The 23,939-nt window shown below is 35.4% G+C and overlaps 1 protein-coding gene across 12 annotated transcripts in view; it reads left to right on the plus strand.

Annotated features, from left to right (window-relative positions):
* The window catches only part of ZNF148 (zinc finger protein 148), a 118,267-nt gene that overhangs the window by 60,698 nt on the left and 33,630 nt on the right, over positions 1–23,939 (plus strand). For all 12 annotated transcript variants that reach the window (XM_082699661.1, XM_082699662.1, XM_082699670.1 and 9 more), the window contains 2 exons: positions 14,897–15,022; positions 23,768–23,891. In XM_082699661.1, the coding sequence (XP_082555787.1) occupies positions 14,897–15,022; positions 23,768–23,891 (250 nt within the window). The remainder of the gene's footprint in view (positions 1–14,896; positions 15,023–23,767; positions 23,892–23,939) is intronic.

The following is a 23,939-nucleotide window of genomic DNA, read 5'->3' on the forward strand; positions in this document are numbered from 1 at the left end:
CTCAATCCCAGGACTGTGGGACCGTGCCCTGAGCCGAAGGCAGATGCTTAATGACTCAGCCACACAGGTGCCCAAGTTCTTGTTTTGTTTTGTTTTTAAACCATATTTTATTCACATGCTATATAGATCTTAGTACCATGTTTGGTAGGAATCAATATATGAGCAGAAAACCTGGCATAAGTAACCATACTTCATAGTTTGTCCTGGTGTGAATCATGCTACTGCTTATTTATTATTTCAACTTACTTGAAAAGCAGAAGACCGAAGCTGTCCTTTTTAAGAGATTGTTTTAGGGCATCTGGCTGGTTCAGTCAGTTATGTGTCTGCCCAGATCATGATCCCTGGGTCCTGGGATTGAGTCCTGCATTGGGCTCCGTGCTCTTCTGTGAGTTTGGATCTCCCTCTCCCTTTATACCCTGCCCCCCATCCCCATTCTCTCTCTCTCTCTCTCTCTCATGTTCTCTCTCTCTCAAATAAATAAATAAAATCCTAACAAAAAAATAAGAGTTTGTTTTAGGGAGCTAATCCACAATGATCTATTTTTTTATATGTATTTTGTCAACTTTTTAAAAGATTTTATTTATTTATTTGACATAGAGAGAGAGATCACAAGGAGCCAGAGAGGCAGGCAGAGAGAGAGGGGGAAGCAGGCTCCCCGCTGAGCAGAGAGCCTGATGTGGGGCTCGATCCCAGGACCCTGAGATCATGACCTGGGCTGAAGGCAGAGGCTTAACCCACTGAGCCACCCAGGCGCCCCTGGACATAAATTATTAATAGAAGATTTCTTTCCAGATGACTTTAATAATATAGCCAGTCTCTAAGTTTAATACAGTTCTATCTGATCTTTGATGTTTAATCTGGAATTGTGAGACAGTGGTACTGAATGAGTGTTACACTCTCTTACTTAGGACAGTAGTACACAAATTGAAAATCATTATGGACAAGGCTATAGAGTCAGCCTATCTAGATCAGTCTCAGAGAGATCTGCTTTGGTTTTCTGATAATGGTCTTGATGTAGGTTATTATGAACGATCACATAGTCATTGTAAACATTAAAATAGTTCAGAATAAAGTAAAAAGTAAAAATTGTTTCCACCACTTAACTAATTTAATTCCCAAAAGATAGCTAGTAATATTGACAGCCTTCTGGAAATTTTTAATTTATTAACAAACATGCAGAGTGTGTATGTGTATTTATTTCTATATAATATGGTTTTAAAATCTGTTATGAAAACCTGCATATGTTTTGTTTTAAGTAGATTAGATGATAATGTTGTTTATATGCTTTTGAAATTAGCTGTGTTTATTTAAAACACATCCTATAGAAATTTTGTAATTGTCTATGGAACTTATTTTAATAGCTGATTAAATGGTGTGCCTTATTTAAGGCAATACTGATGGATATTTATGTTACTATTAGATCTGTTTGAACGAAGTAATGGTGAAAGGATCATACTTTTATATATAGACATAGATGCCTATATATATGAGCATGTTTCTTGTACTTATATCTGTATGTACCTACACATTTGTAATAACTCTTTCTCTAGGTCTATGTCTTTTATTGAAGTATAACATTTTATACAGAAAAGTACAGAAATTGTAAGTGAGAAATTTTATCAAAAGTGAACATAGTTGAATAACCACTGCCCAGATCAAGGCATAGAATATTACTAGCAGCGCAGAGGGCCTCCCCATCTTCTTAGTCACAACCATTTTTTAATTTCTGAAGTTAACCACTACCGTAACACTTCTAGCGTGGCCTAATATTTTTACCAGATTTTGTACTGATTATAAATAGACTCATACACTCTGTAGGATGTGATTTCTTTGGTTCAGATTGTGAGATGTATTCACATTTTGCAAGTACTAGTTTATTCTTATTTGTACATAAGCATCAGTTGTGTGAATATATCAAAATTTATCCATTGTAGTATAATTGACGTATAGGTTATTTCCAGATGTGGACTATTACAAAAAGTGCTGATGTGAATATTCTTGGATGTGTCTTTTGGTGCATGTACATGCTCATTTTTGTTGGTTATGTACTTAGGATTGAATTTGCTAGGTTTGCATATGTTCAGCTTTAGTAGGTACTGGCAAAAGCTTTTTTAAGTGGATTTACCAGTTTATATTAATTGTCCATATCCTTGGTACTTGGTATTGTCAGTCCTTTTAATTTTAGCCATTATGATTGGATAGTAGTCTTGCAATGTGATTTTTAGGTTAGGTTTCACTGAAAACAAACAAAATTTAGTACTGTTTCATACTTGCAATTTGGGTATTATTTTTTGGTAAGGCACATGTCTATTTTTTGTCCATTTTTCTATTGTGTTTCTTTCTCTTACAGATTTGTAGTAGTTCTTTATCTGTTTGTTGGGTATCTGTTTATCTTTGTGTATATATCTCTTTTTCATTCTGATTTGCCTTTTTACTCTTGATGAATAGAAGCTGTTGTTAATAACATTCAATTTATAAGTCTTTTCCTTTTGGTTAGTGTTTGTGTATCCTATTTAAGAATTCTTTGCCTGCCGTAAAATTACAGAGATACTTTGTTAACTTCTGGAAGCTTTATGGTTTTTCTATCCCATTTAGATTAATAATCCATTTGGAATTGATTTTTGCTGATAATGTGCAATAGGGATCAAGGTTTATTTGATGGCTTCCCCCCCCCCCCCCCCCAATCACAATAGAAGTTTTTTCAGTCTCACTTCTCTGGCTTAATGTTTTAGTTCTTAGAATAACTGAGTATGTTAAGTTAATGATAAACAGGTTTTTTTCATTGATGAGTACTAGGGATTTATACTAACACTGGAGTTAATATATTTTTAAGATTATAAAGTAATACATACATGTTGAGGAAATGTAAAAATTCTAAAACTATAAAGCAGATAGCAAAAAATCGCTAATGTCACTATAGGATGATCACTACTAACATTTGGTTGTTAGCATTTTAGTGTTTGCTTTTTGTTTGTTTTTCTGTGTATGTATTTGTGTTTGTATAAAATTTGCTGCATATGTATTTGTGTGTTTGTATAATATTGTAAAACATATTTATCTACATAATTATATATTTACTCCTCACCATGAGCATTTCATTATGTCATTAATATTATCCAAAACTAAGATTTTTTTATAACTGTATAACGTCAAATAGTAGTGTTGTAATTTACCTTAGTCCTTATTACTGGATACTTAGACTGTTTGCACTTTTGTTTTTACTACCATAAAGAATGTTGTTATGTTATATGTAGACATTGTTGTGCCGTGTGAGTTTATTTCTTCAGTGTAGATTTCTTAGACTTTTGATATGTCCTGGTCAATTTGTAGACCATAACAGTTGACCAATTATTTTTCCTCTAGTAGTGTATGAGATTTCCAACTTAATACCTTTATAAATGATCTAGAGTAGGAGCTAGGAAATCGAATTTCTAGATTTGTAAATGATGTTGAGGGAAATAAAAACAACTGGACTTGGTCTTGGGTTGGCAGTGGAGAAGAAAATTAAAAGTCGCTTTTAAACAAGATTGAGGTAATATAGCATATTGCAAGGCAGGGAATTTGGAGGGAGGTTCTTAATGTGAAATACTGATTTAGATAATAGGATGTCTAGGCGGAGATATTCTGTAGAAATTGGTAACTCATCTGTAAGTCTATGTTAATTAATAGCCATAAATATTTGTTTAGAAAATGAAAGTTTTCAAGGTGTTCTTGATGTAATCTCATTAGATATTCTGTTGTAATCCCATTTGATTTTCTGTTGTGTATATGCTGGATATTATTACTACCATGATTAAGAGATGAAGAAATGATTATGATCATTAGTGGCATCAAGAATCTGTCTGCTATCAACTGATATGTTTTGTAGTTGATGCTTTACATATATAATATCTTTTAACTCTGCAGAAATTCTGTGAGGATTATTTCCTCCATTGTATAGGTGAGGAAGGTTCCAAATGACTAAATTTAGTTCAGCCTTACACTGGTATTAATATATTTTGGAATTGGGTTGTATTTCCTTTAACTCCCTACCTTTGCTTTTCGTGTTTTTCCATATTTTTCCAACTAGAAGCCAGGTTCTTCCAGATAGTAATTAGAGGAGGTAGGATTGAAACTCAGGTCCTATGCTTCACCTATATATTGATGATATTTTGTCCATTTTGTTGTTTGTTTGTTTGTTTGTTTGTTTATTTATTAAATTTATTTTTTAAAAGGTATTTGTTTGTCAGAGAGGGCATAAGCAGCAGGAGTGGCAGGCAGGGGAGGCAGAGTGAGAAGCAGATCCCAGGACCTTGGGATCATGGCCAGAGTTGAGGGCAAGATGCTTAACCGACTGACCCACCCAGGTGTCCCTCACTTTGTTATTTTTAAAATTATTTTCTCTCCCTTTTATGGTAGCCATTCTAGAACCTCTAGAAATTTTTCCACATTCTGGCAGCAAGCAAACTGTAGTTCCTATTTCAAAAATAAAATTTTCACATAAAAATTATTTTAAAAGCAGTTTTAATAATTCAGATTTATTAAGAAGCTGTTACAGTAGTGGAAATAACACTGAACTAAAAGACACAAGATCTTGGTTTAAGTCCTAATGTTGAAATATAATAGTTTGGGTAAGACACTTCCCTGAAGTTTTAGTTTTCTTATTGGTAACTTGAAGGTAATAATTAATTCACCAATCACAGCTGTTAAGATTTTAGTTGCTAGATTTGGAAGACTTGGATTTCAATTTTGATTTTACCCTTTTAATTAATGGGATTTTTAGACAAGTGATTTAACTTTTCTGGGCCTTAGTTTTCTTATTCTTAAGATGGGATGAAAATAATTTTACTGTGAAACTGAGATGACCTGTAATAGACTATATGGGCTAGAGAGCATGTGCCACCTGCCTCCCCCTCACCCCCTGCCCCACAATCCTGTAGCCTTAGCACCTAGGAACCTAGAACAGTGGACAGTGCCCAGTACACAGTAAATGGTAGATGAATCTTTGTTTATCAGGCTGAGGAGGAGAAACTACAAATTTACAGAAGACCAACATTACTGAGGTATAATTCACAGAAGATCTGCACATATTTAATGTATACTATATGATAAGTTTGGGGTGCTAAGTATTTTTGTAGTTAGAAAAATCAAAATTTTCTTAACTTTTATTTTTTAATAGATTTAGATTCATAAAAAGGTTGTAGAAGTAGTTTTGAGTGCATATAAACCCATCACACAGCTTCTTCTCATATCAAAGCTTATTCAATCATAATGCATTTATCAAAACCAGGAACTTAATGTTGGTAAAACTAAGGGCTTATTTGAATTTTATTTGTTTACCCCTAATGCCCTTTTTCTGTTTGAGGATTCAGTATAAGATCCTATACTGCATTCAGTTTTTGCTTCTTCTTCTTCTTCTTCTTCTTTTTTTTTTTTTTTTTAAGATTTTATTTATGTATTTGACAGAGATCACAAGTTAGGCAGAGAGGCAGGCAGAGAGAGAGGAAGAAGCAGGCTTCCTGCTGAGCAGAGAGCCCGATGTGAGGCTCCATGTGGGGCTCGATCCCAGGACCCTAGGATCACGACCTGAGCCGAAGGCAGAGGCTTTAACCCTTTGAGCCACCCAGGCACCCCTTGTTTTTGCATCTTCTTAAGTCTCCTGCATTATGAGACAGTTCAGTCTCTCCTTGTCTTCTATGACCTTGACTTTTGATACTTGATGAGTATTGTCAGTTATTTTGTAGAATATCTCTCAGTTTGGGTTTGATGTTTTCTCATGATTAGGTTGAAGCTCTGCATTTTTTTAAAAAAGATTTTATTTATTTATTTGACAGAGAGAGAGAGAGAGCACGTGCACAAGCAGGCAGAGAGGCAGGCAGAGAGGGAGAGGGGGAAGCAGGCTCCCTGCTGAACAGAGAGCCCAATGTGGGGCTCGATCCCAGGACCCTGAGATCATGACCTGAGCTGAAGGCAGAGGCTTTAACCCACTGAACCACCCAAGTGCCCCGAAGCTCTGCATTTTTGACAACCCTAAAGAAGTGATGTTGGTACAAAATTTGGTATGCCTTACTACTGGTGATACTAACCTTGATTCTTTGTTTAGGTAGTATCTGCCAGTTTTCCCCAGTATAAGGTCGCTATTTTTCCCTTTGTAATTAAGATATCTTTTAGTTTTGGGGCGCCTGGGTGGCTCAGTGGGTTAAAGCCTCTGCCTTCGGCTCAGGTCGTGATCCTGGGGTCCTGGGATCGAGCCCCACATTGGGCTCTCTGCTCAGCAGGGAGCCTGCTTCCCTTCCTCTCTCTCTGCCTGCCTCTCTGCCTACTTACGATCTCTGTCAAATAAATAATAAATAAAATCTTTTAAAAAAAAAGATATCTTTGAGTCTGTTTAAATACTTGATTTCTCCTCAGATTTCTACCTACTGGTTTTAGCATTCATTAGTGGACCCTGCCAGTTGTAGTTAATGTGGTGTTTACCTAATTGTGATTTTGTATTTTTCTCCTTCTTGCTATATTTATGTTAATCGTAGCTGTCTCTTCTTTATTATTTTTTGCCAGTTACTTTAGTTTTTCTCAGCATGGGTATTCATTTTATTCTACGAGTTCCAATCCAGTAATGTTATTACTTTGTTGCTCAAGTTGTTCAGCTATGCTGGTTAAGAGCTCCTCCAGACTGGTTCTTGTGTCCTTCGGACACTTGTTCATCCTTTTTCTAGCTCTTTAGTTTCTGGTACCACAGGATGTTGTTTTTCCCTGGACGAGTTCTGGAATCATTCACTTCTCCAAGGAGCCCCAGTTCCTCTTATTTGGATAATGGTGTTTAGAACCTAAGTTCTGGGTGCTAAGTGTGTTAGATATTGTTGCTCCTTTGTAATCTCATTAGAGTGAGCCAGGAAATATATGTATGTCTGCTAACTCATACATGCACCCATCTGTACTCATTTCTTTATGTTGGTGGAGTCCAGGTACCTATTAAAAGAGAGTGAATGGAGAAGAGGAAGGGAACACAAAATATAGTTAAGATGTATCTAGGTCAGCAGCTCTCAAAATTTCTGGTCTTACAACCCTCTTGCTCTTAAAAAATTGTGAATGCTCCTAATAACTCTTGCTTATGTTGGTTATATGGATCATTATTCACCATTTTAGAAATTGAAAATTTTATTTATTAATTTGTAAATAACAAATTGCATTGCAAGTTAACAAAGAATATACCTTTAAAAAATAATATTGGGAAGTTGTCCACTAATTGGTACCCACCAATTGCAGTATTTTTCTGCCTTCTAAACGAGAGGTTTTCTTTTTTCATTTTTTTTTGTTGAAGCGTAGTTGGCACACAATCTCACATTGTGTACCATTGATTCAGGTGTACAGCATAGTGATTCTCGACAGCTCTGTGTATTATGCTGTGTTTACCACAAGTGTAGCTACCATATGTAATACCATGCAATGCTGTTACAATACCACTGACTATAATCGCTGTGCTGTATCTTCTATTCCTGTTACTAATTCATTCCATAACTGAAAGCCTGTACCTCCCACTCCTCTTCACCTGTTCTGCCCCTTCTCCCTCTGCCATTTCTGCTGGCAGTCACCAGCTTGTCTCTGTTTTTGTGGATCTGTTTCTTCATTTTTTGTGTGTGTGTACGTTTGTTTCTTAGATTCCACACAGAATTGAAATTATATGGTATTTTTCTTTCTCTGTCTGATTTATTTCACTTAGCATAATATCCCATAGGTCTGTCTATATTGCAAATGGCACGATCTCATTCTTTCTTTATGGCCGAGTAATACTCCATTATGCGTGCATGTAGCACATCTTTATCCATTTATCCAGCATTGGACATTTTCATATGGTTGCTTCCATATGTTGGCTATTATAAATAATGCTGCAGTAAATATAGGGGTGCATATATGTTTTCAAATTAGTGTTTTTGCTTCCTTTGGGTAAATAGCCAGGAGTGGAATTACTGAATTGTAGGATATTTCAGTTTTTAATTTTTTGAAGAACCTCCATACTCTTTTCCACAGTGGCTGCAGCAATTCAGATTCCACTGACACTGCATGAGGGTTTCTTTTTCTCCACATCCTGACCAACACTTGTTAATTCTTTTCTTTCGCTTCTAGCCAGTTCGTTAGCTATGAGGCAATATTTCTTTTTTCTTTTTTATTCATTGTAGTTTTGATCTGCATTTTTCTGATGATTAAGGAGCACCTTTTTTTGTCTTTTGAGCCTCTGTATGTCTTCATTGGAAAAAACATTGATTCACGTCCTTCACCACTTTTTAATTGGATCATTTGTGGGATTTTTTGGTTTGTTTTGTTTTTGGTATTGAGTCGTGTAAGTTCTTTATATACTTTGGGTGTTAGTCCCTTATCAGATATATCTTGTGCAGGTGTCTTCTCCCTTCAGTAGGTTGCCTTTTCATTTTGTTGATAATTTCTTTTTTGCTGTGCAAAAGCTTTTTATTTTGATGTAATCCTTATAGTTTACTTTTGCTTTTGTCCTCGCCTGTGGAGATCTACCTAGAAAAATGTTTCTCCGGCCAGCTGATGGCAAAGAGGTTACTGCCTGTGTTTTTGTTTGGAGGTTTCATAGTATTAGTTTTTACATTTAGGTCTTTAATCCATTTTGAATTTATTTTTGTGTATGGTGTAAGAAAATGGTCCAGTTTCATTCTTTCACATGTAGCTGCCTAGTTTTCCCAGCACTGTTTATTAGACTGTCTTTTCCCCATTGCATGTTCTTGCCTCCTTTGTCATAGATCAATTAACCATATAATTGTGGCTTTATTTCTGGAGACTCTTTTCTGTTCCATTGATCTGTGTGTCTGTTTTTGTGCCAGAACCGTACTGTTTTAATTACTGTAGCTTAGTAGTGTATCTTGAAATTTGGGATTGTGATACCGCTGGGTTTGTTCTGCTTCCTCAAGATTGCTTTTGATACATGGAGTCTTTTTGGTTCCTTACACCTTTCAGTATTATATGTTCTAGTTCTGTGAAGAATAACATATAACATTTTTAAAGAAACAAAACCTTGTTTTCTAAAATGAAAAATTTAGAGAAACGTTGTTTACAATTTTATTAATATGCGTATTACCTGGCTTATTGTAACATAACTGGATTCTCATACTTGCTAATACATTCACTCTGTGTTGACATCACATGTTAGCTTCTGAAAAATGCCACTATGTATTCATGAGAGGAGAGTGGGAAAAAAAAGTGGTATGATTATGGAAGTATTTCTGATCTTATGGACAGCCCAAAAGGGCATCAGGGACCTTCAGGAGTCCCTGGACCACACTTTGAGAACCACTGATAAAGATTTACTGAAGATATGTATAGATATATATAGATATATATAGACATGTATATATATATAAACATATACATATATCTAATATATATATAGATATATATATTAGAAGGATAGATTCAGAAAACTTCCATGAGGACTAGGAGAGAACTTAAGTCATGATTTTATGGAAGTTGAAAGAATGGAATGCCCATGTAGCATTGGGGGAAGTCAGCACTGTCTCAGGTAAGAAAACTTGCTTTGAGCACTTCATCTACTTGTCTTAGAGTTAACTAATTTATTAAGTTGCTAGCATTGCAGCCCAAATGCACATTTATCATAAGAAATATAGAGGAACAGACTAGAACATTTGCTGTGAACTATGGTTCCCTAAACCCTTCAAAATCAAAAGATGACTTGTCAAATCCTGACAAATGTACCTCCAATCAAAATTTTGAATGCACTCATGGGCAGGCAGAATGGAAGGTCATAGTTCATGAATCACACAAAGGGCCATCAGTGTGCTGCTTCCTCTCCTTGCCCTATTCTGTGACTTGGTGAGTTTAGAATTAGAACTATTCCTGTTGACCAGTTACATTTAACTGTTCTTGCCAGAACTATCCTGTGAACACACACGCACTCATACACACTCATACACACTCATTAACTCCCTCTCTTTCTCTTGGTCTTAACTTTCCTTAACTTTCCTATTCCAGATTCTAGGAGTATTCCTCAGTGTAGCCAACATTCTTTCTTTAGGCAGTATATTTACAGTACAGTTAATTTGTTTTATCTTTATTTTTATATTCAAGCACTTGTTATATTTACAGTCACCTTGATTTTGTTACCTGGATGCAATACTTTGAAACAATTCCCTTCTAGTGATAAACAGATCCTTTTTATATGGCTGTGTATTACTTTTACTCTCAGGAATAACCATTTCTCTAAATTTGGGGGCAGTTATTTTGTTGCTATTCTTTTTTTTTTTTTTTAAGATTTTATTTATTTATTTATTTGACAGAGAGAGAGAGAGAGAGAGATCACAAGTAGGCAGAGAGAAGGAGAGGAGGAAGCAGGCTCCTGCTAAGCAGAGAGACCGATGTGGGGCTTGATCCCAGGAGCCTGGGATCATGACCTGAGCCGAAGGCAGAGGCTTTAACCCACTGAGCCACCCAGATGCCCTGTGTCAGTATTCTTATCACAGATTACTCGTTGTAAAAGTTTGGCCATAAGAAGAAGGAAATTGTTAGAAAAATTGTGGTTCATGAGAAATGATTTTATAGAGGAAATATAAGTGTGCTTTTAGGTAGAGAAGATGTAGCTGGTAGAATAAGGAAGATTATTTTAGAAAGGCAGTGAAACAGCAGAGCCTTGGAGATAGGAATTGAGTCAGTAGCACAGAGTACAGAGGAAATTGAAAATTGAAAGGAACATATGGCTCCAGAAATAAAGAGAGGTGGTAAGGAGAACTACTCCTGCCAAGTGACCTGGGTCTTTTCTGTAAAGTCGATCATAGAGAATCTTGAAATCTGAGCTGGAGAGAGTATAATTGATACCAGGGCAGCTATTGTAGATTCCTCACTGGGGAGATGACAGGAAAACCAGTTTTGTTTCTTTTTTTTAAGATTTTATTTGAGAGCGGGGGAGAGAGAAGTACACGCGTGCGTGTGCAGTGCACAGGAACAGTGGGGACAGGACAGAGGGAGAGGGAGAAGCAGACTCCCCACTGAGCAGGGATTCCCAATGCAGGACTCAATCCCAGGACCCTGAGATCATGACCTGAGTTGAAGACAGACTGAAGTACCCAGGTGCCCCCCAAAATAGTTAAATATTAATTTTTTCATGGGAGAACATATAAGGGAGATGATAATGTAAGGCAGCAAGGTTGATAAAGTTAGAGTGAAGTGGATGTTGCTGGATATGAATGTAGACTACTGAGAATGAAGAAAAGGAAGAGTCTAAAATAAACCTTCTTACCTGGGAATTATGGGTAGAGGGTAGCCCAAAATGTGTAACCCAAATGAAATATTTATCGCACACTGTGTCTGGCAAATTTATTTTAGCACATTTCACATTTGTTATATCACTTATTAACATTATTGAGTCTGGAAGAAAGAACTTGGGAAGGGTAGCAGGGTTGGAAGGCAAAAAAATAAAAGGGGGATATTTATAATAAACCTGCAGCTCTGGTTAAGTCTCTTATTTGATTCATGAAGCCTTTTGTGGTTACTTCCAATCTCATTAATTTTCCTTTTGATTCCTGCCCTTATTCTCTCTGCCTAATATGTACAGTCTTGAATTGCTAGGTGGTTTTGTTGTTGTTGTTACGCGTCAGAACTCCCTGTGTACATTTTTAAGGCCTTTGAAAAAGGGACCTTATATTTAGGATGAATTTTTGGATTCTAGAATTGTGCTCTGTACATATTAGAATTTCAGTGAATATAAAGCTTTTGTTAAATTATTTTAGACTGAGTTTAGCATATTGCAGACACTTAGTAGCTGTTGCATGAATAAATGAGTAAAGCTACTATGGGAAATACCAAAGAAGAATATCTTACTTGTGGATAATCAAGATAATAAGTGCACGAAATAGTTAAATGTAAAAGTAGGATAGTTTGTTTTTATTTTTGGGCCAGAACTGAGGTAAGTTTTGAAAGAGTCATTCTGGATTCTGGGCTCGAGTTACTAGTGATCATGGGAATCAAGAGAGGGGTATTTTTCAAGGTAGAGAGGCCTCTTTATATTTAGGGTCAGGAGAATGAAGTGAAAGATTTAAAAAATGAAGAAAACATCAGGATAAGAGATACATTTTAGAAGTAGCAAGAAAGAACCAGCTTGGGTTGTGGCAAGGGGTGAGGAGGTATGGCATTATAGGATTCTATCTCTTCTCAAGGTGTTGGGGAAGAAGTTTGAGGAGGAGTATGGAAGGTAGATACGATATGGCAGTCATGCTTGACAGTTTTCCCTAATCTCAAAGTGAGAGACCTAGAGGGGGCTTCAGGTTTTAGATGGAGAAGAGCCTGGGTTTAGTCAGATCTTACAAAAGAAGGATAGTTAGACTGATTGACAGTTTGATGGTATTTCTAGGTTAGTAGTGAGAACAGCATTGAAATTCAGGTCTCAAATGTAGACAGGTCCATGCTGGCCATGGAGCCCACTTTATAAAAAACTGAAAACTTTTTTTTAAGAGTACAGTTGTCTTCTTAAAACCAAAGGAGACTTAAGTTTTCTCAGACTTTTTTGCAGTTCATTCTTTTTAGCTGACTTATTACCATACCTGTCTATTCTTTATGGTTTAGAGTTACCTTCATCTTTTCTAAGCACCTTAGGCTGGATCTGTGTACTTTAGTGCGTGGTTATGTTATATATAGAGGGGTTTAATTTATTCCATTTATGGGTAATAAGCTTGTTTGTGCATTCTAAAAATGTAACTTCCTGTGTGCCTGACATTCACAATGTTTTGATTCTTGATACTTCCAGGTTTGAGGCTGGGCTTTCATATGTTAAAAGTGTGCCTTATATTTGAGAATGCTAGTGCAAATACTTCTTTCCAGGGACGCCTGGGTGGCTCAGTCGTTAATTATCTGCCTACCCCTTGGGTCATGATCCCAAGGGTCCTGGGATTGAGTCTCACATGAGGCTCCATGCTCGGCGGGGAGCCTGCTTCTCCATCTGCCTGCCGCTCGCCCGCTTGTGTGCTCTCTCTGACAAATAAATAAATAAATCTTTAAAAAAATTAAAAAACCACTTTCCATATATGTGGAAATAACTGAAAGGTTTAGATACACTTGTTAATCTTTTTCAGTGTTTATACATAAAGGCTCTTCGTTGGTTTGTGAATATCTGCTAATTGCAGAATTTATTTGTGAATTTGTCTTATACTCTACTTGGCACTTTTGCTAAAAATAATTTCTCTGTTTCCTACTGCTGCATGTTACATTTTCATGGTTTCTTTGCAATTTAGAAACTGATGGAAATATTGGAACTACTTTTGGTACCCCTGCAAAATGGGACAGAGCAATTCAGCAGCTGCTTATTACATAGTCTGTAATCATCTCTTCTGTCTCACACCCAACCCAAATTTTGTATTTCAGTACATATCACTTCAGAGGTGGCAACATATCTATATTCCAAAGCCTTGTTGGTGGTGATTTCACCATTTTATTTTATGTTCCAAGTAATGATAACAAAAGAAGCCATGGGAAGGTTCGCTAGTATTATTCTATAACTTGATAGAATTATTAGCCCAATAATCATTTACGTCTTGTTCTTGTGCCAAGGTTCTTCTTGATTTGTGATTCTTGAAATGTTTACACTTCAGGAAGTTATGAGAGCTTCCAGTTCCTTATTTTGTCAGCCTGAAATCCCTGCTTTATGTTCCATTTTCTTCATGAACCCTTTCTACACAGCTGTCTTCCAACTTTACACTGTGAATCTGTAAGATGTTTATAATGTTTTGCACCATTTCTTTAGTTTGTGTTTTGAAAAATGTAGCCACTTGTACATGGTACTTCCTGGATTGTTTTTAAGGAGTTATTTATTTATTTTAGCTTCTATTTATTGAACAGAGATTTGTTTCTCACAGCTCTGGAGGCTGGGAGTCTAGGGTCAGGGTGCCAGCATGGTAAGGTGAGGGCCTTCCTCTAGTTGCAGACTTCATATGTCCTTACATGGTGGGAAGGTTGAGGATGTTTAATGTGGTTCATAGCCTATTGAGTTGAAAGGTTTTTTAATTTTAAGATTCTTGTGTTTTCATTTCAAGGAGAGATGGAAAATGTAGTATGAAAGAGCGGATGACTAAGTATGATCAATTGTGATGAGAATTGGCACTACTGTTAGTGATGTAAGAACCTTTGTGCGTTTCTATTTTTTCTTTTCTTTTTTTAGGACAAGTATCTCTCTTCTTATCTGTGAAAACAGAGAACTGAAGATAGGATAACATTTTTGTAGTTTTTATTTGTTGTGTCATTAGTATCCTGCCTTGTGCATAACAGTGGCCCAGAACCATATCCAGTTCTATAAACATCTTTACTTGGTGATGATTTGATGTATGGGCCAGGAATGTACAGGTTAAGCTAAGATACTGTCAGAGTGTTGAGTTTAAATTTTCATCGTTTGTCTTACCTTTGTTCTAACGTGTTTACCTTTTAGAATTTTGTGTTGCTTCATATTTTATAAATGGCAGCAAAGCCTACTGTGAAGTCTGAATACCCTTTATTCCCTCCAATATTTGACTGGTTTTTCAAATTTAAACCTCCTTTTGTGCTTTTAACTTCAGCATCAGTTTCCTTAAATGTGGGGGCGAAATTGATCTTACTTTGTCCTGACTTCTACTTTATTCTTTAGTCTTAAAATCTTTTCCCATGATATCTTCAATCTTCTTTTCCAGATATCTCTTAGTTTATATACTCTTGACTCTTACTACTCTATTGCCTGTTAATGAACTCTTCCAGCATACTATTGCACATACACAGACACACACACACACACACACACACACACACACACACACACTATTATTTTGGAAGCATCTATATGTAGGTTTAGCAAAGAATTAAACATGCAGTGGCTTTGTCATAATGGACTTTTTATTTATTTCTAAAATTGGCTTTTTTGTTTTAACAGATAAGTGTAAAGCAGGAAATTACTTTTACTGATGTATCTGAGCAACTGATGAGAGACAAAAAACAAATCAGAGAGCCAGTAGACTTACAGAAAAAGAAGAAACGGAAACAACGTTCTCCTGCAAAAGTAAGAATATATTAAGGTGGTGGTCCCTAACCTCCTAATCCCAAACTTTTGGTTAATCTTATGGGCAGGAACCTGGCTGGACCATAAGGCAAACATTAAACATCCCATGTGGCATAGTGAAGTTGGAATGCTGTATCAGAATCTCCAGGAGGATGGGATACATGTCTGCATGGAGGTGGTGGGCCATTGATTTTAATTTTTCTACTTTTTTTTTAACCATCTCTTTTTTCTAAAAACAAACTTTTCTTTTTCCATGTGTCTCTTTTCTGCCCTTGCTTCTCATTCATATTAGTTTTACTTATTTTAATATTACGATTTCAAGAAAATTCAGCACCAGTTATTTGTCAGGGAAAGGTTGTTGGATACCTATGCTAGAATGTAAGCTCCATGAGGGCAGGATTATGTTATTCACAGTTATATCCCAAGAGCCTGGAATGGTAGGCATAATTGGCCCTTAATAAATACTTGATGGGTGAATGAATAGATCAGTAAATAAGTGACTTAGTAAATACTAGTAGTAATTGCCTGCTTTTTTCCTCTTTGGTATGGTAATAGTTGACTGTAGGTAGCATTTTGGTATTCCTAAGACATCTCTGAATTCTGAGTGGTAGGTTTACATATTTATAGTTATTTTTCATCTTTGTTTTCCCTCATATAGTGAAGAAGAATTTTTTTTTTTAGTCATAATATAACATGACCTTTTAATTTTGATGGCTCCTTATGTTTGCATTTGTGATTTAGATCATCATCATTATTTATATAATTTGTCTATTTTTGGACTCAGTGATGGGCTGGAGCCAGCTTGAATTGGCTTGCCAGAGCTTGCCAAGTTTATAGGAATTTTGCAATCCAGTGCTAAAATCATTAGTAACTTAAAATTAGCCATAGTGAGAATATTTACACCTTGAATATCAACAAACACTTCCTACCACCTTACTCCTTACTCTGTTGGTAAACATTAACAACATATCATAGCTTTTGGGATATATATGTATACCTACTATAGAAAAATTTGAAAAATATAGAGACTATAATAACCCGTAGTCACATTGCCAGAGATAGCTAACATAATTTTCTGCCATATTCCCTTTTTGTATTCAAATTTGTGTACATAAATTGATTGATTAAATGTCCTAATTTTTTAACAGTGTGTAAGCAATTTTTACATTCAAAGTTATTAATGGCTTTTTAAAGATTTTTAGGTTTTACCAGCTACATAATATTTTATGATGTATCACATTATATTTGGTGATGGCTATGTTGTGGGAAGTTGTGTTATCTTTGCCTTCATTTTAAATCATGCTGCACTTAAATTGTGTGTAGAATCAGTCATCAGTCAGAGGGCATGAATCTTTCAAAAGCGTTGATGAAGTAGCTCCTTCCAGAAATGTTGTACCAGTTACATTGTTACTTGTAGTGGACCTGAGGTGTGGCCTGTCTGTACTTTCAAGTGTGAGACTTCGTTTTTTGTAGCTTAAGATGGACATTTCATTATAGTTTAAATTCTAATTTCTTTAGTTAATAGCCATACTAAACTTTTTTTTCTCCCATAATTATTGGCATTTTATATTTCATGGTTTGTGAAAACCCTCCCTTCCTTTCTCCTTCCCTTTGTTTTCTTGGGGTTAATTTTTTTTCTCAGTGACTTATCTTACTTTTTTGTTGTTGTTTTACATTGTTGAGTAAATCAAGTTTTTAGCATACAGAGCAATACACGGTTTTGAGTAAAAATTAATTTATAATATTGCAATAGTGATTGTTACTTTGGGTTCACTGCTAATCTATGGGGAATAAAGTCTTTGAAAAAAAAAACTGTATGTTCTACATTTTCCATGATATTTTATTGCCATTTTTTTTTCTGGTACTATTCTTGAATATAATGTATCCTAAAATTCTGACTAAAACTTAGATTATCTTCTAGTAGGGAGTTACTTGAAGTATTTATTTGGTGCTATGTTCTAGGTGTTTCTAAGTGCATATCAGTTTTTTAGGGGTTTAAAGCTATTTTGCTTGTCTAATTTGTAGATAAACTCATAATGTTTATGAGTTAATTCTAATGCTTAGAATATTTTTAAGGGTATTATGTAAATTTATATCTATAATTGCTAGGTGAAAGATTTGGCATATTTTAAGTATATTATGTAAGAATGTTTTGGGAAGGTCTTTTTAGGGAATTCCTAGGAGAGTGAAATAACTAGAAATAATATATGGAAGATGAGGGGTTGAGAATAACAAAAACAATTATTTTTAAGCTGCTCTGACACATTAAATGTAACAGAGAATGGTTGTGACTGTTCTAATACTGGTCTGCAGTGTCCAGATGAATGGTTTTGGTGTCTGGCGTATTAGAATTTGAGGCAGAACCACTGAGTTAATTTACATTTTCTCAAGTATTTTAAAAAAAATTTTACACTTCATATTTTTCATTAAAGTAACTAGTTCTGTCTTTTTAGAAGAAGAGAAAGAAAAGCTTATCTCATTTATAAATCAATGTGTCGCTTGTTTTAAATTCCTTAAAAACAGTTCTAGGTTTCATAAAGAATTATAATTTAGTATGTTTAGAGGACTCTACTCTCTCCCCAAATCTTTCCCAGACCTTGAATTTTTCCATTATGAATATTTTAGGTGTGTGCCACCATTGTGTAATGTTAGATTGGGGATCTGTACAGAAAATATAACTAACATGATAGACTTGTTGTTAAAATATTAGAGCTTACACATCCATATATACATCCATGTGACTCTTTTCAAGAGCAGTGAGCAATACAGTGAGAAGTACTGTATTGTTATGTCATCATTAGTGGCCATGGATTTTAAGTAATAATTGCTTCTAAGCCTTTATTGTATGGCAGAAGTAGATTTGAAACTTGAAAATTGCCAAAATACATTTGGCAACGTATCTGAAGAAGAGGATAGTCAAGCTAGGGAGTGTTAGCTAGGTCAAGGTATTTGGTGCTGTCATGGATTAAGCTGTTTTATGAAAGTAAATTTTTCTATATAATAAAATCTTTTTAATGTCATTTAATTAATTTTAACAATTTTGTTGGAAATCTTTAATGTGTTGTGTTCTTTTTAATATAGTGCATTTGAATGATAATGTGTAGTCTAATGTCTGTGTTGATGATGTAAACATTTTTTAAAAAATTGTATGTATTATAATGAAGCCCTTTGGAAGGACTGAGATATTAGGGCTTTCCCCGCTTCTTACCCCTGAAAACTCCTGACTGGTAGACTTTAAATGGGATTTTTTTGATGCTTATAATTGCTTCATTGTCTCATCCTTAATGACATGCTATTCTTTTTTATATTGCTATACTTAGTTCCATTGCCCCTTTGAATCTCATTTTATTGTGAATGAGCACTGTGAATAACTAAAGTTATCAGAAATGTGTGAAAAGTTTTAGTAAACATAATTCATTCTCTGTGCATTCATGTCAGTGCATCTCCTCCTGGCTCTTACTAGAGTCACCTATGGGGCTTTTCCAGTTATAAATATCCAGGCCCTATCCTTGGGGATTCTTATGGAGGGGATTTCTATTTATACTTTAAAAGAGTCCAGGGTGATTGTGATTTATGTTTATGCTTGAAAATCCAAAGTCTTAATACTAGAAACTTGTGGAATAAGAAGTAAGGAATGAGCTATTACCACTTTACTTAGATACTGACTTGTTAAGTGAATTAGGAAGTAACACAGAGGTTTCCGTGAGGATTATTGAGTCAACCTCAATGAACTCTGAGAATCGTTTTAAGAAAAATGCGTACAACAACATTAATCCAGTATTGTGTACATTGTATAGGTCTTTTTCAAATGTCTTAGTAACTGAATGATTAGGGCAGAGTACTTTTAATTCCTTACTTCTTATTCAGAAATATATCTTTTTTTTTTCATTCCCTTAGCAAATAGTTTGGGTGCCTCTGATGTGCCAGAATCTCTCATCAGGAGCTGAAGAAAGGGGCTGTGTTTGTTTGTTTTAACATTTGAGGTGGTCTGAGTAGAAACGGATTATTCAAAGTTGTGCTGATCTCAGGAAGGATAAGAGTATTCCACAGATCAAATAGATTGTAAATGATATAGAGAACCCTTTCTTAGCAATTTATCATACACCATTTGTTCCCAGAAAAGATTTGTGATTTGGTATAAAAAAGGCCTTTAATTGAATTTTTCAATCAGGAAAACTTAATTAAAGGGGACAAGAAATAGATAATGTGTCATACTTTCTCTTACACGTTGACTTCAAGCTGAAGAACTGATTATAAAATTGGGGATGGAAGTACAGAATAGTACTTATGAGAAAAATGAAGAAGAACATTAGTAAAAGAATGTGTTAGTATTCTACTTTTCTCTTTTAAGAATTTTATTTATGGGGTGCCTGGGTGGCTCAGTGGGTTAAGCCTCTGCCTTCAACTCGGTCATGATCCCGGGGTCCTAGGATGGAGCCACTCCTCAGGTTCTCTGCTCAGCAGGAAGCCTGCTACCCTCTCTCTCTCTGCCTGCCTCTCTGCCTACTTGTGATCTCTGTCAAATACATAAATAGAATCTTAAAAAAAAAAAAAAAAAAAAGAGCACTGCATCAGAAACAAGAAAATATAACTTATAAAAAAAAAAGAATTTTGTTTGTCAGAGAGAGAATGCACCAGCCAAAGGGAGTAGCAGGCAGAGGGAGAGGGAGAAACAGGCTCCCTGCTGAGCAAAGACCCTGGGATCTTGACCTGAGCTGTCAGTATACACTTAAGCGACTGAGCCACCCAGGCATTTTATTTCTCTCTAATTTTCTCAGAGATGTGTTTTGAGTAAACAATTTTCTCACAAAACTGAACCCTAATTTAAAAAAATATTTTGATGTAAACCTTTCATATATTTTTTTTGCCTAATATTTGGGAAACCTAGACAAAGGAAAACCTAGCCTAAAACTCAGTGTTACTATGCTGAGCATTATTATTGTACCATGCCTAAAATATAGTGACTTTTGTGTTCTGGCACTGTCAAAAGCTTGTCATTTTAAAATGAAATTTGTAATACATAAAATCTAGTATGGAGAGAGAGTGAAAATTCTGAAGAATGAGAGTGACAATGTGAGGGTGGGATATTAGAAGTAGTTAGGAGGGTCAAGATAGTGTGCTGGTTATTGCTATGGATATGTGTTATTTTGTTGTATGTCTTTGGGATGGCACTGTTCTTCTGTTTTTAATTGGATTTGAAGAAGAAAGAGAATTTTAGAAGATCTTATTCTCCACCCCTCCCACCCCCGTTGCAGTAAACTGACTCACAAATGCAGGAGAAAGTTAAACTCTCTCCTTTACATTGTCTTTTGGGTTTTGGTGGTTTACAAGGTGATTTAGGTTGATTTAGGGATATATGATAAAACCTATAATCATTACCTCAAAGTATACTTTAATAATTTTAATAGTACATAACAGAATGGAGAAGATAATTTCTGTCTTTTAAGACAGCAAAACTTTTCCTCCCTGAAGGATATTAGGTTGTTCAGTGGCAGTGACCCTTGAGGAGTGAAAAATCTTTAAATTTAATAGAACTTTGTTAGTGCCTGATGGAAATTGATGTATTATTTAAGATAACAGATTTGGGTCAGATCAAAAAATATATCTAATGGACCGTGAGATTAAGAAAGCGGATTAATTGAGGCGTTCCATTTGGTTTTGAAATTTTTTTACTGAAAAATTCTGTTTTGAATTTATAAACTGATAAGAAAATCAAGTATATTAAGTATTATTTAGACTACTATTAACTTCTCCACTCTTGATAAAGCCCAATTTCTTGGTCTTTATAATATACCAAATTTCTCCGAAGAGTAGGGAGTGACAGGAAGCAAGATAAATCATGTGCAGGTAATATAGCAGGCATCTTAAGATTTAAACCTTGAAATTTAAAATCTTCAGTTGTAATAGTGTTAATAAATTGAGGGGGAAAAGAAAAGCAAAAATATTTTACGGTACAAGTTATAGTAGCAAGTGAGACTGCTAATCTCTAAAGCAGACACATTTAATTGGTAAATTACATTCCACCAAAGGATCTTGAAAGGGTGTGAACAAGAACAGAAGCCATATCTATACCAAGGAAGAAAATTTTGCTTATGGTAATGTGCCATTTCTTTTCCACTTAGGGCCTTTGTTCTTTGCATAGCCATGTCACTGTGGCACTAATAACTTCAAAAAATTGAAAGGTATCACTTCTGGCAAAAATTTTGAAAAAGAATAAAGTTGAGTCATAAGGATGTTTGGTATGAGTAGCAGACAGCCATGTTAGAAATTTATAGAGTCTCACTATGCTCCAGACACCATTTTGGGCACTGGGGTTATAGTGGTATAACTGGCAGAATCACGTGGGTATATTTAAAAGAGATTATAGATTGGAAGAGCCACTTGCTGTTCTGAGGCAAGATGGATTTTACTTAGTGTCCTTTATACAAATATGTTTGCTATTCTGCCCCCCCCCCCAAAAAAGAGAGAGAAATAGTAAAATGTCTAAGAATGTGATTTTTCTGTCTTTGATCTTATAAATGTGCTAGATTTTTCAGTCTTCTTATTCACAAGCCAGTGTTTTGCTGTTTCATCCATAAAATCCACCTTCAGTTAAAGCTTGAATCCACAGTGAAAGGCAGCATTACCTTCAGTGCCTGAAAACAATGACCTAGAACTCCTTAACTCTTTATAAGAGGGCTTTGTACAGTCAGGGATCACATCCGTTTCCCATCAGTCAGTAACTTGGGCCGGATTCATTCCTCACAGAGACCCCCCCCCTTGCAGTTGCTATGCCACGGAAAGCTGTTGAGTTGCCATGTGTTTGGCACTGGATCTTCTTATTTGTTATCAACATATGCGTGAAAAAAATACCTGGGGCTATCTTGTTTTTAGTTCTGTTTTATATAAAATTTTTAACATCTTTTTGTTACTTGTTTTATGATAGAAATATTTTGAATCTTCCTTGAAAAGATTTTGTGGTTTTTGTTTTGCTTTGCATAGTGTTAACTTGCATGTTATTTTGTGACTTGGAGGGGTCAAAACATTTAGAGGGACTGGCCAGAGATGAAACTTTCTATTCTCACTGACTCTCATCAGGAAGCTGTGACACCCACTTCCATTCTTGTGCCAAATGTTTCTCTTTATGACTCTGGTGCATAGACTTTGAAGCATTGTTGACCCGCATTGGCAGTTTGCCCAGAACCCAAATATCCTGTATAATTTGCATAATAATTACCATTGATTTACATACAGTACCGGCTGAGTTGTCTTCCAGAATTTAAAGTAAAAGAATGTTTTAAAAACTAAAAGCCTTTAAAAACTAAAGCCTTTTCCCCCTTACCTCTCCTGTTTTCTAGATTTGAGAAAGGGGGTTGTTGCTGTGTGTTTACAAGCCCTAATCAGTTTCACAGGCCCTTGTATTTCCCAAGATGTTTTCTAGATTTTTCTGCCCTGTATGGGACGCGGTTTCATAGCCCCTACACTGTATGCCCCTACCTCCAGTATTGTTTCCCTCTTACTTGCCATGCTCTAGTGATCTGATTTCCTACTGGCTTTCTTTGCTTCTTATCTTCACATCATCTTCTGCCATTTCATTTCTAATCTCCCCTATAATGAAAAAAAAAAGATCATTTATTATTTTTACTCTGCTATGTGTCTAATGAGAGAGACAGTTTAATGTTGCATGAGGAACAAATGGTTGATAAGTTGGAATACATGAAGCCCAAAGATGAGCTGCTCTCTCTGGCACTGTCCAAACCAGGCCCATAATATTCTCAACCTCAGGAAGCCCAGGACGATATGATTTCTTTATCACCTGTCTTCCTTGCCTATATCCACTCTTGATTTATTTATCCAATAAATGTTTTTAGGAATATGCCCAACAATGGTTTAATAACCCTAGAATAAGTAACCTTAGAGATCCTAGAGTGAACCAGACTCCAAATTCTATGCCAGATGACTTAAAAACTTAGATTGCTTTTTCTCTTCAGCAAAAAGAAAGAAAGAAAATGTAATAGATAAGCATTTATGTGATTAAGAAGAGTATTTAAAATATATAAGTATATTTTAAAGTATAAACAATGTGGAGTCCCCCTCCCACTTTATCTCCCTTCTGCCCAGTTCCCCAGCCATCATAACTCACTGTATGTGTTCCATGTGTATCTTTCTTAAATAGTTTTTGTGCATATACAAATAAATATGTATCTTGGTATGTACTTTCTTGTATACAAAAATTTGCAAAATTATGTACTGCATTTAAACCTTGCATTTTTTACTTAATAAATCCTTGGGCTTTTTCCATATAGGTCTATAGCTTTCTCGTTTTATTTTACAACTACATAATATTAAGTTGCATTCATTTTCCATGATTTAACCAGTCCTATACTGATTGATACTTAAGCCATGTCTGTCTAAAACATAAAACTTTCATCTTGCATATATGAGAATTTGAAATTGAAAATAAAGTTATACTCACCCCAGCAGAGAACACTTAGGGACTCGGTTAGACGTCACCTTTGGAAAGGAGGGGATAGAGTGCTGAGATCTTACCAGCTTCCAAGGTTTTATTAGTGATTTTTACCATTCTGAGTCACCTTGTACTTTCCTACAGTTAATGATAACCTTATTCTTACAGCCCTTTCAAAATGAGGAAAAAACTTCTCATAATTTCTGGTGTTGATTGTTTGCATTAAAAGGCATTACCTTTTTTGTAAGTTAATATTATGTTTTTAAAACTTCATTTTTGCCTTTTTTTTTTTTAACTAGATCCTTACAATAAATGAGGATGGATCACTTGGTTTGAAAACCCCTAAATCTCATGTTTGTGAGCACTGCAATGCTGCCTTTAGAACGAACTATCACTTACAGAGACATGTCTTCATTCATACAGGTATTTCTTCAATTAAAATGGACTTGTGGCCAGTAAGGTTTTTGTTGT

Source organism: Mustela nivalis (genome assembly GCF_964662115.1).
Source record: "Mustela nivalis genome assembly, chromosome: 1".
Taxonomy (NCBI): Eukaryota; Metazoa; Chordata; class Mammalia; order Carnivora; family Mustelidae; genus Mustela; species Mustela nivalis.